At 43.3% G+C, this 15,149-nt stretch overlaps 1 protein-coding gene across 6 annotated transcripts in view; it reads right to left on the bottom strand.

Moving 5' to 3' along the window:
• The window catches only part of EML4 (EMAP like 4), a 351,241-nt gene that overhangs the window by 161,827 nt on the left and 174,265 nt on the right, over window positions 1-15,149 (bottom strand). The window contains exon 1 of one of the 6 annotated variants that reach the window (XM_082252332.1): window positions 14,688-14,964. The exons of the other annotated variants lie outside the window; for them this stretch is intronic. Within the exon in view, the coding sequence (XP_082108458.1) occupies window positions 14,688-14,754 (67 nt within the window). The 5' untranslated portion in view covers window positions 14,755-14,964. Of the gene's footprint in view, window positions 1-14,687; window positions 14,965-15,149 lie in introns of those variants that run through there. 6 annotated transcript variants of the gene reach the window in all.

Here is a 15,149-nt window from a genome sequence, read left to right as displayed (position 1 = left end):
AAACAAGGAAGAGTCCAGAGTCAGACCCAGATAGTCCAGTCTTGTGGGTGGAACCAGAGCCAACTTCTGAAGGTTCAGAACCCAAGCAAACTCCCTCAGATTTCGCAGAGTAATCTCCAAGTTGTCCATCAGAGCAGTAAGAGATTCCGCTCGCAGAAGATGATCGTCCAGGTACCCCAGTACTGCGATCCCACGCTGACGCAGCAACGCCAGTAACGGGGGCCAACACTTTTGTGAAGAGCCGAGGCGAGACCAAAGGGTAATGCACAAACTGAGAATGCTCCTCACCCACGGCAAAGCGGAGGAAGCCCTGTTAAACCGCACATTGGAATGTGAAGGTAGGCGTCCTTGATGTCGATCGAGAAAATCCCACCAGATGTAGGGAACATCACTACCGTGCAAATGGACTCCGTTTGGAAACTTCTGTACCCGCACAAAGCAGTTTAGCGCCTTGAGGTCCAGAATAGGACATTACTTTCTTTCCTGGCAACTGTAAACAGGTGTGAGTATAACCACTGAAAACGTTCCAAAGTCAGAATCGGGACAAAAAAGAGACCGGCGCCTCTGACGCAGCATCAGCCACATACGCCATCTTTAAAGTTACACACACTAACACAATCCGCGCATCCACCAGCGCCTTTTCATGCACGGCTAGAGGAGCAGAGAACTTATCCTCATTATCTGAGCCTGCAGGGTGCGTGGACGCAGACCCAGAAGGGTAACCGATATAGATTCAGGATCTGATGAGACACATGAAGTAGGGGCAAGGCAGGGGGACGCTTTTGCTAGCCTGTTTTCCCAGGACCAAATCCACCTTGGACCACCAAAACCCTCCAGGGGTAGAGGGGGGACAACTACTTACCATACTAGGAACAGAGTGGTCCCCGCTCCATCGGAATGGGGGGCCGTCGGCCAGCAGGAACACTGCAACTCAGACCGAGGCCAGGTCGTATGCGCCCTCGCGAGACGTTTAACTCGCAGGCCAGCCCCCGTCCAGTGGGGCTATGTCGTAGCCGACCTAGCGCGGAGCTGAGGCCTGCGCGCGCTCGCTGGACAGATTTGGGGGGGGGACCCTCTGGATCTAGATTATCCGTCAGCCAGTGCAGCAGTCAATTGGAGATTGTTACAGGAACAAAACAACAAAGATAGGAAAAAGTTACATTTAAAATGAAAAAGGAAAAAAATTGCCAGGACCAGAGATCCCAGCAAGGAACTATGTCCTTACTCCTGACTAGGCAGTGAATCCTCACTGCTCACAGATTTCTCAAGTTAAGGGAGGTAAAAAGCGCTTGTTAGCAGAAGGATCCCATGAAATGCTTGGTCAAGAGGCACCTGTCAGCACTCCTTCAACTGTCTCAGCTGACCTACACAAAGATCACCTTATTTCCTTTTAGATCAGGTCAGTTTTATTTTCAACTATTACAAGTGGTATCCATAAAAATGAATTCTCCCGATAATGACGTATAAGAATACCGCTATGTACAGCGCTCCTCCGCCCAAACCTCTCCTCTACAGTGTAATGATGTCAAAGATAGGGGCGGGCCAATATACATACAGCTAAGAAAGCCCTGCCCCCATCTGTGACATCATCACACTGTAGAGGAGAGATTCGGCCAGAGGAATGCTTTCTATAGCATTTTTTTATATACCATTATCAAGAGTTTATGTTTGCGAGTATGTTTTTAAAGGGAGGGTAAATAAAGCATTTATTTTTATGGATACCACTGCACTCTTACTTTAGGTCTCTGGGAGGAATTACAAGGTCTTGGATTCACAGAAATATGAACTGTGCAAAATGTGCACATTTTGCTTAAAAGGGAAATGCAGGTTTTCAAAAAACAAACATACATTCATACTCACCAAGGCAGATGCAGCATCGGTCTAATGTGGCATCGGATCTGTGCCACCTCTAAGACCGAGAACTGAGAGATTAAAGACCACTGATCGCTCAGTTTTCAGTCTTTAGTGAGCAGAGAGGGGTGACTGTAAGGTCACCGGCTCTCTGGTCTGCCCTTCCAGTGCTCACTGGGGCAGGGGGCTGTGGAGGGGGTGGGAGCAGCTGGCTCATGTTCTCAGCGGCCCACTGAGAGGCTGAGCCAGCAGCCGGTCAGGGATCTGGGCAGATCTCGACATTGTCAGGATCCCTGTAGAGTCTGGACTGGCTCTGTAACATTTGCCGACAGCTGACTTTATCCCATCTGAATCTGGGCCACAGGAGTGTAGAACTAAGTGCCCTCCTGTGATCCACGGGAGAAGTATGGCCAAAAGAGCTTTGACCATACTACTTCTTTAATGGGATTCATTTAAAATAAATATATAACTGTCATTCCAATCTATATACACATGGCAGCAAAAAAAAAAAAAAAAAAACACAATAGAAAATTTCCTGGTGTTTTAGAAGCACAAAGAGCATAGTCGGAGAACTGAAAGAAAAAAACACCCATCTGTTGTCTGTAACTCTCAACTGTTTTGTAATTAACTGTCTTTGAGAAAACTTAATACAGGTTAAAAGTTAACGTCTACTGTGCTACCATATCAAAACTTCACATGCCAAACAGGATGAAGCGTACAGTAAACTGTCAATGCCATTCTGAAACTTTAGTAACTGTCCAAAAGCCTGATCTGACCCGTACAGCATAAAGTGGATTTCTGCCAAAGTCAACAAGGTTTTCACTGTTTTTGGGTGGGTGGTTTGGGGTCTGCACTCTCTTATGCTTCTATGCTGTAAACATATAAAACACAGTTGTTGGAACCAGGGAACACTAGGCTCCAAAATTGGGACTATGAAATACTCAGTAAACATGGCTATCAGCGAGCAAGGTAGTCATGTATAGGAGGCAAATGCCAAAATGATAATTAAATCCTCTGAAGCTGAAGATCCCTCAACACAGATCCAGACAACAAACAAATCCGACAGGTGTTCCAAACTTTATCTGTTCTGAGAAAAAAAAGAGGCAAGAATTCTAATTTGTTTTTACTTTTTTCTTTTTAGCAATAACTAATTCTACTTTAACATTGTTCTAGGAGGACTTGTAGCAGTTATCTGGCTGATTTATGACTAGGTGCCTTTGTCCTGCAGGCCGGATGTGTATCAGAAATACAGCTTGTGCAATCTTTGTAGGTTAAAGGTTTGATGCCTGGTACACACAATGAGATTATTTTTTTTGCATGCTAATTTTATATTGACAAGGAAGAGGTTACAAAAGTTACAAAAATACTCGTATGACCGATAAAAAAATTCTGAAATGATGCAGCGTATTTGTATTGTATTTACAAATGACAAATATACTGAATGAATAAAAATCATAGGATCAGGTATCGTGCAAGAAACCTTTCTGTGCTTGTCTGATCAGATAAGTTCGCATGACTAGTCGTGATCGGCTCTCAAAAGCTCTGTACTAACAATCAGATGATTGTACGATTGCTTCCAAAGCGGTATTTTTCATATGATTTTCTAATTGTGTGTACAGGCCCTTAGGGATTGTGTGCAGAGTCTTCTAATTAACAGTTACTGCTGACTTCATCACTGAGTGCCTGTGCAACCCAGTAAAAAGAGAAAGAAGGGGTACAGAATAGCTGACAAACTCTGAAATGGTGATTAAACGCTACACCTGCAAAATGTACTATACGAAAGACAGCTAGCCTGAGATCCTATACAGAACACATTGCAGGTGGAGAAAACATGGTGTTAGAGCACATGCAGTCTTTAGCCCCCGTTCACACCGGAGCGACTTGTCACGCGATTTGACCTGTCGCACCCTAGTGTCAGCAATGCAACTGTTCAAATCAGTGTAATGACAACTTTGCGGTTCCGCATCAATATGAAAAAGTAGTTTCTGTACCATTTTTGGTGATTTCAGGTGTGACCTGCATAGACATCTGTGTCAATGGACACACAGAGCCCAGCTCTGAATTGAGCCTGCACAAGTGCCCCCCATAGCAAGTAGTTTGCTATGGGGGTATTCATGAGGTGCTAGGAGCCTGGAGCGCCAGTGGTAGGCCCCAGAAAGGGAGGATTGGGGGCTGCTCTGCGCAAAACTACTGTACAGAGCAGGTAAGTATAACATGTTTGTTATTAAAAAAAAAAAAATATATATATATATATATATATATATATATATATATATATATATATATATATATATATATATATATATATATATATATATATATATATATATATATATATACACACACACACATACACACACAATCACTAAGTCCTAACTCAAGATTTGCATACCTGTTCTGTGCTTGTAAATAACAATTTTAAAGCCACTGGACCAGCATGACAACCAGGAAAACAGCATTTTCAGAAGCTGCCAGAAAAGGCCACTCATTTTTTTCCTAGCAATATAAAATTACTTACAGAGTACCCTTTATTTAGAGGGCTTTTTGCATCAGACCAAAAAAAGGCACAAGACTGCTTAGATATAGTAGTAGTACAGAAGTATGTAGAAGTAGTGATTTAGCATACATACATGTGTATATATATTATATATAGCTGAAACATTGTTTCACTATTGGCATTCCTGTTTACACTGCGCATACAGAGAAAGCAGACAACTGTTAAAGCAATACTAAATATAGCAATCAGCGTTAAATGGGCATGCAGGAAATCGCCATCAGCCAGTCATCATATAAAGAAATTTGTGGCCTATACAAATGCTTTGAAAGCCAACATGAAGCCTTAGGCCACTTTCACACAGGGAGTCCGTCGGTGGACTCAGTTTTTCTCAGCGGGGGATCGATCCGCCAATCCCCCGCTGAGCAGGATGGCAGCTGTGTCTCCACACTGTGTGCAGAGACACAGCTGTCAGGTCCCCGCTGTTCTCTATGGGGGGGGGGGGGAAACGGATGAGAACGGACCGTCTGTTCGTTCTCATCCGTCCAGATTTGACGGACAGGATCGGATGTCAACAGACATCCGATGCCCCTTAGAGATGCATGGGGCATCCGTTCAGATCCGCCTGAAAAACTGACAGGCGGATCTGAACGGTCCACTAGTGTGAAAGGGGCCTAAAGTGTACCTCTAGAGATACCGGTTCTTTGTAGTTTTGGGAAGCACAGGGAATGGAGGGAACCCCTGCCAGGTATCTACTGGTACTTGGTGTACAAGGAGAAAACCAAAAAGTATAAAGTCCGTATTTATTTGCATTTAGATTCTTAAGCTATAAAAAATCAAAATCCCATCAGGTCCAAAAAAAAAAAAAGAAGTTTTGGCATGAGTTCAGATAAGACATAAGACAATGGTTGGTGTATATGGCCGGATAAATGACCTGGTATTAACCAATATGAAGAGGGATAGAATAGTGAGAAAGAAGCCAGACACCAGCAGCAAATAACCAAAATAATCCAGCGTAACTCATCATCAAGCAATACCAAAATTAAGTGTGAATACCCCACGGTGTACTTGGCAAACAATGGCTTAGTGAAAACTGAACATAATTTATTTAAACAGAGAAATTCTCCTTTGGATGGTAAATGATTTCAGTAACACATACTTGAAAGTAAAATTTGATGCGGCTTTCACATTTTGCCTGCTCGATGCTTCGTATCTGCATGATTACATTTCAGAGAATTTAAAATGAAATAGGAGATAGTCAGCTTACACTTAAAGCAGAACTAAAAACATAACCAAAAAAAAAAAACCACGAGCAGACGGCTCTTTATTGCAGAGGAGACACTGGAGGCTATTTACTAAAATTGTTTACACCCGCTAGTTCATAGGAATAAATGGACCGTCCAATCAAGCCAACCTGAAAAACTGACAGGTGGTCCTGGTCAGATCCTTTGTCTGAAAGGGGCTTTAATGTATTAAGGCTACACATGGGTCGAATACCAATACGATCAGTCGATTGAAAATAGAACGTTTTGTGCGTTTTGTAATCTGATGGTGCCACCATTGATTTAAAATTCGGCCAACCAAGCCTTCAATTTCACCTCATGTTACAGAAAAGAAAATTTGTGGCCGAGAACTTTCTTTCCAGGTCACAGCTCATGTGCATTTCTTTTTTGATTATATTTCTGGCACTATTCTCTCGTCATCATTGATTAGAAATTTGTTTTCCAAAGTTTCCAACATGCCAGATCACTCAAATTCGATGGCTGCATGAAAATCAGCAATTGCTGCAGCCCCGCTAATGGTTAAAAAACGAATAATAATTCAAAAGGTGTGAGTTTCGAAGGAAAAAATTGCATGGAATTCGGCATGTGTATGGTTGGCAATAGGCTCAAAGTTAAAGAGAAACCAGTTGTATAGTATGTGTCCTGTTCACAGCATAACACTGCCTTGAGGTGCGCTGCATAAAAATGCAGTCCGTCTCAAGTTTTACGCAGAGCATTGCACGGTACTTAAAGAGGAAGTAAACCCTCCTCTAAAACTTTTACCTATAGATAAGCCTATGATAACCTATAGGTACTGTAAATATCTCCTAAACATGTACCGTTTAGGAGATATTTACCTTACATGCAGCCAGTGACATCACTGGCGCATGCGCTCTAAAGGAACGCCCGCTGGTGCCGTTCCTTCAGAGCCCCGTGCCGTGTGCGCGGGAGTGACGTCACCGCGGCTCCGGCCAATCCGATGGCCGGATGCCGCGATCCCGATGCGTTGCATACTAGCTCATTATGCATTTCTCTTTCAGGTAAAAAAAAAAAAAAAAGTTTGGGTTTACAACCTCTTTAATGTCCCCCCACCATGCTGCAAAGGACTTAAAATAAATATTATGTTGTGAATATAAATAAATAAGAAAAAGTAAACAGTGTGATCGCAGATGGGTTGTACGCAGCATAATGTATGCAGGCCGGTGTGAAATACCCCTACTTGTCTTATATACCTACATGTATAATCTGTCATAAAAGAGATTACTACACCCTACTTTGTACAGAGCTCTGTAAGGCCCCTTTCACACTTGTGCGACTTGTCCTGCAATTTAGAACTGCAAAGTAGCATGACAAGTCGTACTCCATGATTTCCAATGAGTACCATTCATATCTGTGCGACTTCAAGTCACAACGACTTCAAAGTAGTCCCTGCACTACTTTGGTCAATTTTAATGCGTTTTGAGGTCCATAGACATAGGCATTGCTTTAAGTCCACTCAAAACTGCAGCAAAAAAATTGGGGCAAAATCTCGTGACTTAGGTCGCATAGGTGTGAAAGGGGCCTAAGATTGGTTTTATCTGAATAAATAATACAATGTAATTCAATGCATACTACAGAGTGATATATTTTTCAGTATATTAAAGTCTAACTTCGGGCAAAACGTTTTTTTGTTATGGATAGAGTGGAAAGGGATTGGAACACCTGTGGAGGTTTTTATTGCTGTCTGTGCTCCGGTTAAAGAGAAACTACAGCCTGCTCACATAATTTGTAAAAAAAAAAAAAAAAAACAAACAAACAAACAATCTTTCCCATTCTGAAGCTTCCCTTCAACCACTTTGCATATTATTTTATATATGCTGTGATTCTGCACTTGTCAAATATGCTGCAGAAATCTCCCTCCACTAAGTCTGGCTGCAGCCATTTTAACTGTGGGCAGCTGAAGCTGCTGACTGTTCACTTCCTGGATTTACACAGGCACATAAACATACATACATACATACACACACATACACTCTGCTCAAAAAAATTAAAGGAACACTTTGAAAACACATCGGATCTCAATTGGGAAAAATCTCATGCTGGAGATCTGTACTAATATGGACTGGTTAATGTGTTAGGAAGGAAAGGATGCCAAATCATTTGATGGAAATGAAAATTATCAACCTACAGAGGGCTGAACACAAAGACACTGAAAATCAAAGTGAAAAAAATGATGCAGCAGGCTAGTCCATTTTACAGAAATTTCATTGCAGCCACTCAAAATGGTACTCAGTAGTTTGTATGGCCGCGACGTACTTGTATGCATGCCTGACAAATCTGGACCAGGCCATCACTGAGCTCCTGAACAGGTGGAGGTGCAACCTGGCAGCGTCAGATGGACTGAAATATAATGTCCCAGAGGTGTTCTATCGGATTTAGGACAGGCAAGCGTGGGGGCCATTCAATAGTATCAATCCCTTCTTCCTCCAGGAACTGGCTGTGTACTCTCGCCACATGAGGCCAGGCATTGTTGTGCACCAGGAGGAACCCAGGAACCACTGCACCAGCGTCAGGTCTGACAATGGGTCCAAGGATTTCATCCCGATACCTAATGGCAGTCAGGGTGCCACTGTCTAGCCTGTAGAGGTCTGTGAGTCCCTCCATGGATATGCCTCCCCAGACCATCACTGACCCACCACCAAACCTGGTCATGCTGAACGATGTTCCAGGCAGCATAACATTCTCCACGGCTTCTCCAGACTCTTTCACATCTGTCACATGTACTCAGGGTGAACCTGCTATCATCTGTGAAAAGCACAGTGCGCAAGTGGCGCACCTGCCAATTATGGTGTTCAATGACAAATGCCAATCGAGCTCTAGGGTGGTGGGCAGTGAGCACAGAGCCCACTAGTTTGTCGGGCCCTCAGGCCACCCACATGAAGCCTGTTTCTGATTGTTTGGTCAGAGACATTCACACCAGTGGCCTGCTGGGGTAATTTTGTAGGGCTCTGGCAGTGCTCATCATGTTCCTCCTTACACAAAGGAACTGATAACATTCCTGCTGATGGGTTAAGGTCCTTCTACGGCCCTGTCCAGCTCTCCTAGAATAACTGCCTGTCTCCTGGAATCTCCTCCATGCTCTTGAGACTGTGCTGGGAGACACGGCAAACCTTCTGCAAATGGCACGTATGGATATGCCATCCTGGAAGAGTTGGACTGCCGGTGCAACCTCTATAGCGTCCAGGCATTGCCTCATGCTACCAGTAGTGACACTGACCCTAGCCAAAAACTAGTGAAAAACAGTCAAAAAAGAGTAGGGAGTAAAAATGTCAGTGGCCTCCACCTGTAAAACCATTCCTGTTTTGGAGGTTGTGCCATTGTTGCCCATCTAGTGCACCTGCTTATGTCAATAACACCAAAGTATCTGAAACTGATTAACAACTCTCTCTGCTACTGAACTGACCAAAATCAATATCCCAGGAGTTTAACTGACTTGATGCTAGTAACTCCGATTAAAAAGTGTTCCTTAAATTTTTTTGAGCAGTGTATACACACACACACACACACACACACACACACACACACACACACATAGTATACATACACACAGACTCACACTACTGCTTGCCTGCACATTTCTCCTCTCAAATACTCATGGATCGCTGCAGTCTCTTGTTATCTAAGCCCTCACCCAGCCCCCTTCAGCTCTGCAGCTCTCATTGGCTTTCCTATGACTCCCCCCTCCTCCCTTGCTGGCAAACTCTCACAAGAGTGAGAGAGAGAGCTGTGAATGATGTCATTAGCCTCATTAGCCTAGGATTAGGCGAATTGCCAGACAGAGAGGACGTGGGTTGTAGAAGGTATTTCTGGCAGAAAATAAAAGTTTTACTATCCATATTTAAAAGGGCAGAAGATATAATAGATGGAAAGATGAAAAAATGACTGAAAAGCCGCTTTAGATTCACCCTATTTGTCCAGTTTACCATCAACATTGAAAGTGAAAGTAAAAGAAATCCTAAATTTTGGGTTGTCCAAAAAAAATAATTTGGGGGGAAATCTTCCAATGGGGACACTAGTACTGGGGATCTGGGGGTTCCCAAGGAATTCCCTTAATTTGCAGGGATTTCCCCTGACTTTTTGTTTGGCTATGGGACAGGAAGTGAAGGAAAACCTCCACAATAAGACACGGCTGGTGAAAATAAAAGATCTGACAGGGGTTATAACCTTCCCTTGCTCTATCCAAAATAAAAAAAGGTTTTGCCTATAGTTCTACTTTAATCCTGGTCCTAAACACATCAATGGTGATGACTGATTTTGTTTTGTTTAGCCAGTGGGTTGAAAAAAAAGAAAGACTCAATTCCCTCATATACACAATCAATGTGGATGAGAGAATTCTCCTCGCTGAGCTTTTGTATTCTGACAGCAGGGAGATTTCCTTGCCATCATAATACACTGATCAGCATTGTCCCTGCTGAACCAGCTAAATTTCAATCCATGGTTGGCCGGCTTAAGGTCCCGCAAACCAGTCAGACCTTGCTTCTGTGGCAACAAACATCCCGGACTTGGTTTTTAAAGGGAAACATAAATATTAAAACTCCTGCAGTCTTGTGAAAGAAGAGAGTGTATGCTCGCCTTTCCCGATGCCCATGTCGCCATACGCCACTCCGCTTAGTAGAAATGATCCCCTGAAGTACAGGAAACTGAAGTGACATGGAGTTCAGCAGAAGGCACCAAGGAGAGCTGCAGGGGACTCAGGAGATCAACAGCACCAGAAATGTTGGTTTATCAGCAGATTTTGGTGGATCATTTCTACTGAACAAAATTCAGCGGTGCAGGCACCAGGAAAGGAATTTACACTCTTCTTTCACAAGTAATGGGAACTTTAACCAGTAACTTCACTTTAAAAAAAAAAAAAAAAAAAAACACAACATTCCCCCCTGGGTGATCTATGTACATTGCAGGGATTTTACAAAACTTTGCTGCAGATTCCGACCTTTCGTTATTTTTAAGAAACAGCTGTTTTGTGTCCATGTGCATAGTGAATCTGTATAGGAGTGATTTTATAATTCTCAATCAGCTGCTGCACCTGCAGAGCTCTAATGAGGAATGTTGCGTGAACTATATCTCTTTAAACAGGGCTCGACAAACCACGGGCGCCAGGTCGCATTGGCGACTATAATTAGCGACCTGGCGCCTGGGGTGCCCTACAGGAGGTGTCCTGTCCCTTTTGCGCCCCCCACCCCGAGTGCACGGACTTCCGCGCCATCCGAAAATTGAGGCCCCGGCTTTTCGGCCTTCTTCTGTGAGATGAGGCTTCCAATGGGGAACTGGCGCCCTCTTGTGGTGGCCAGGAGTTTCACAAGCAGTCTCTAATGACTGTTTCCACTGCCTGCCCATCTCCTTCGGGCAAAGAGGGAATGGAGATGGAAGTTTTGCAGGCTTCAGCTCCCTGTCTACTTAAATTTGCTTAAAAGGTAAGTGGACAGGGAGTGTGGATATTTATTTTTTTAAATTATTTAAAAAATAATAATTCTTTTTTTTTTTCAATTATAAAAAAAAAAAAAAATTATATATATATATATATATATATATATATATATATATATATATATATATATATATATATTTTATATATATATTTTATATATATATATATATATTTTTTTTTTTATCATCTCCCTGCCATGCCACAGCCACACAGCCGAAGACCCCTTTCACACAGGCTGTCTGATCAGGTACGCCTGTCAGTTTCTCAGGCAGACCTGATCGGACCCTTCAGTCTCCTCTATGGAGCGGTAATCTGCCGCCATCTGATCCTGTCCGCCAAAAACAGACGGATGGTGGTTCTATTTTCTATCCATCCATGGATCGGATCAGATGGCATCGGATGGAAACAGACAGACGGTCTGTTTCCATCCGATTGCCCTATAGAGAAGAGTGGGGTTCTAGTCATATTTATGTGTAAATTATCAGTTTTTTTTTTTTTTTTTAAATAAAGCTTGGTTGTTAGTTTAAAAAAAAAAAAAAAAACTGGCTCCTAACTTTTTTAGCTGGCTCCTAGATTTCAGGCAAATTTGTCAAGCCCCGCCTTTAAACATGATTTCCATTTGAGAGAATCTCACCAAAAAATACATTTTTGTTGCTGGGGATGCTCAAATCTGAATTGTATCTTCGTGCAGACTTCTGGGAAAATCAGTAAGCCAATCACACAAGCAGGAAATGAAATTTCTGAGGGGCGTTCTGTACACCATCTGTGTACAGAACCCCTCCAGGCAGCCATATTGCATTTTTCAGAAAATTACAGCGGCTGCAGATTGAAAATGAAAGGTAATTTTAAAGAACGTTCAATTACACTATGACTTGTGTCACATATGTATATGCTATATTATTTTTTTTGATCGGTTAATTTTTTTTCCCCACAAAAGTGGAGTTATCCTTTAATGCTAATTTTTCACAGTAGAGTCACTTTATATTGCAGGCTAATTGACAATCATTTTGGTTCTCTCTTAAAACTAGAGGCCAATAAAGGGAGAATCTGCAAGCCTTTGTATGAGGACCCAATAAAAATACACTGCGCACACACAGAGTTCCGGACACATCGAAACCTAATCATTATGTGGACGCTCTCAGAAAGATTTACAATGAGTCCCATAATATCTGGAAAAGTAAAATATGTATTATTACAGTAGCTACTCAATTGTTATTGTACATGAGGCCCATTACAGAAAGAGGGCAGCTGTAACATTTCCTGAATTTTCCAGAGGGCACAGCACAGGAATAGTGATAAAACAGCCATGTGTTCCGCTGACAATACACCATGATACCGCTGTATAGGAAAGATGTCATAAAAGGAAAATGTAGGCTGCCTTTGTTGACCTCTCTCCAGAAATGCCAACTGCCTGTCAAGCGGATCCATTGCCTGCAATTCTTCCAATACGTGCCCTGAGAGAATATTGGAGGCTTCCATTCCTTCTGAAAATGCTAAATACCTGGCTGTCATACACTGGCTTCAGTGCATCCTCACTGACCTTGAACAAGTATAGATCTAAGTAATTTCAATACTTTAGAGCACTGACACCAAGAAGGAGGCACTATTCTTTCATCTGACACCAACAATTGGGTGGTGTTATTCCAATGATCACAACAATGGGACACTATTCCTCCCACTGACACCAACAATGGGGCACTATTCCTCCCACTGACCAACAATAGGGCACTACTCCTCCCACTGACCCCAACAATGGGGCACTATTCCTCCCACTGACACCAACAATGGGGCACTATTCCTCCCACTGACACCAACAATGGGGCACTATTCCTCCCACTGACCAACAATAGGGCACTACTCCTCCCACTGACCCCAACAATGGGGCACTATTCCTCCCACTGACCCCAACAATGGGGCACTATTCCTCCCACTGACCCCAACAATGGGGCACTATTCCTCCCACTGACACCAACAATGGGACACTATTCCTCCCACTGACCCCAACAATGGGGCACTATTCCTCCCACTGACTCCAACGATGGGGCACTATTCCTCCCACTGATGCCAACAATGGGACACTATTCCTCCCACTGATACCAACAATGGGGCACTATTCCTCCCACTGATACCAACAATGGGGCACTATTCCTCCCACTGATGCCAACAATGGGACACTATTCCTCCCACTGATACCAACAATGGGGCACTATTCCTCCCACTGACCCCCAACAATGGGGCACTATTCCTCCCACTGATCCCAACAATGGGGCACTATTACTCCTACTGATACCAACAATGGGGCACTATTACTCCTACTGATACCAACAATGGGGCACTATTCCTTCCACTGATCCCAACAATGGGGCACTATTCCTCCCACTGACGCCAACAATGGGGCACTATTCCTCCCACCGATACCAACAATGGGGCACTATTCCTCCCACTGACACCAACAATGGGGCACTATTCCTTTAAACTGACACCAACAATGGGGCACTATTCCTCCCACTGACACCAACAATGGGGCACTATTCCTTTAAACTGACACCAACAATGGGGTACTATTCCTCCCACTGATATCACAACATTTTTTACTTCAGTTGGCCACACTCCAGCACCCCTATAAAGTCTGAAGGACAGTAAACTTAGCCCTTTGTTGAGAAAGTTTGAAGGCCCCTTATTTAGAGCATGCATGTTCCGGGTCTGACCTAAAACACTGAAACACAGCCATACAACAAACACTTTTTTTTTTTTTTTTTTTTTAGGAGACCAGCAAAGGTAGTCTACTCTTCTCTCTCTGTCAGGGTCACTTAAAGGTTTTCAATATTTCCAATAATACAGAGACTGTATGCAAATTCAAGTTTTGACTTCACATACTACAAGCTAAGCAACAAAAAGTATCCAATATTAGTACCTGCTTTAGGTGATCATTTCCCAACCTCTCCCAACATTTAGCACACCAATTCTCTTGAAGCTAAGAATGGTCAGTAGAGCATGACGTATTACATGCCTCGTGCCACAGGTTTGTTATAAGCACCTAATGCAGGGATCCTCAAACTACGGCCCTTCAGCTGTTGCGGAACTACACGTCCCATGAGGCATTGTAAAACTGACATTCACAGACATGATGGGAATTTTAGTTCCTGAACAACTGGAGGGCCATAGTTTGAAGACACCTGACCTAATGCAATAACAATCTGCATTTTCTGTAAAAAAAAAAAAAATCTGCCTCTAGTGACAGGTATACTTCAATGCCACATTCCTAATGCAAAAACTGTCTGCATTTTCTGCTCCAAGAAAATGTTGCCTCTGGTGACATGTATACTTTATTGGCACATTTTTAATGCAACAAATGTCTGCATTTTCTGCTCCAAGAAAGCGTCTGCCTCTGGCGACAGGTACACTTTAAATGCCACATTCGAAGTAAAGCACTTCTTTGCAATTTTTAGTTTTATTAGTTTGAGGTGAAACTTGCTATCGCCTAAATTCTAGAAAGGAGTGAGAAATATAAGCCTATAAAAAATGATCAGCATTAGCCCTGACCTACGAAGTCTCCTGAGCTATATATACCTATGCCCTCTGGGGTGCAGCCATGACAGAACGCATACGTTACCATTGCAGAGGTTCCCCAGCGCTGAGGAAAGCCCCACAGACGTGAGGTCAGGCAAGCTGGCTTCCATCCTAGCACCTATTTCACACGTCCTAAAGTCGAATTTGTCAACGTTTCCTCGCAACCTCCAGAGCTTTCACAGCAAATCCCAGAGCACTGAGACACACGTCATGCTTTGAATTGCGAGGAAATCCTCCCGGCCCAGATGGCCAACCACAAAGCACTTCTGTATTGGCACAAAGAAATCCTCAAGAAGACACACACACACCGCCTGCCCTGCCTGCCTCCCCTGTGCACGGCTCCAGCATAGAGGGGAGGAGACAGCAGTCAAATCTCAGTTTGGTGCTAGTAATGAGAGTCAAATGTCAGCAGTTCAGAGCACACAGTCATCTTGACAAGCAAATGCCTTTCCCTTACTACACAGCCTATCGGTTACATGAAAACACTTCAGGTTGGTCCCCCCAC

This window comes from Pelophylax lessonae (genome assembly GCF_965119305.1).
Source record: "Pelophylax lessonae genome assembly, chromosome: 3".
NCBI lineage: Eukaryota > Metazoa > Chordata > Amphibia > Anura > Ranidae > Pelophylax > Pelophylax lessonae.
The sequence above is the reverse complement of the archived record's forward strand: the minus strand, read 5'-3'. Positions and strand labels throughout refer to the sequence as shown.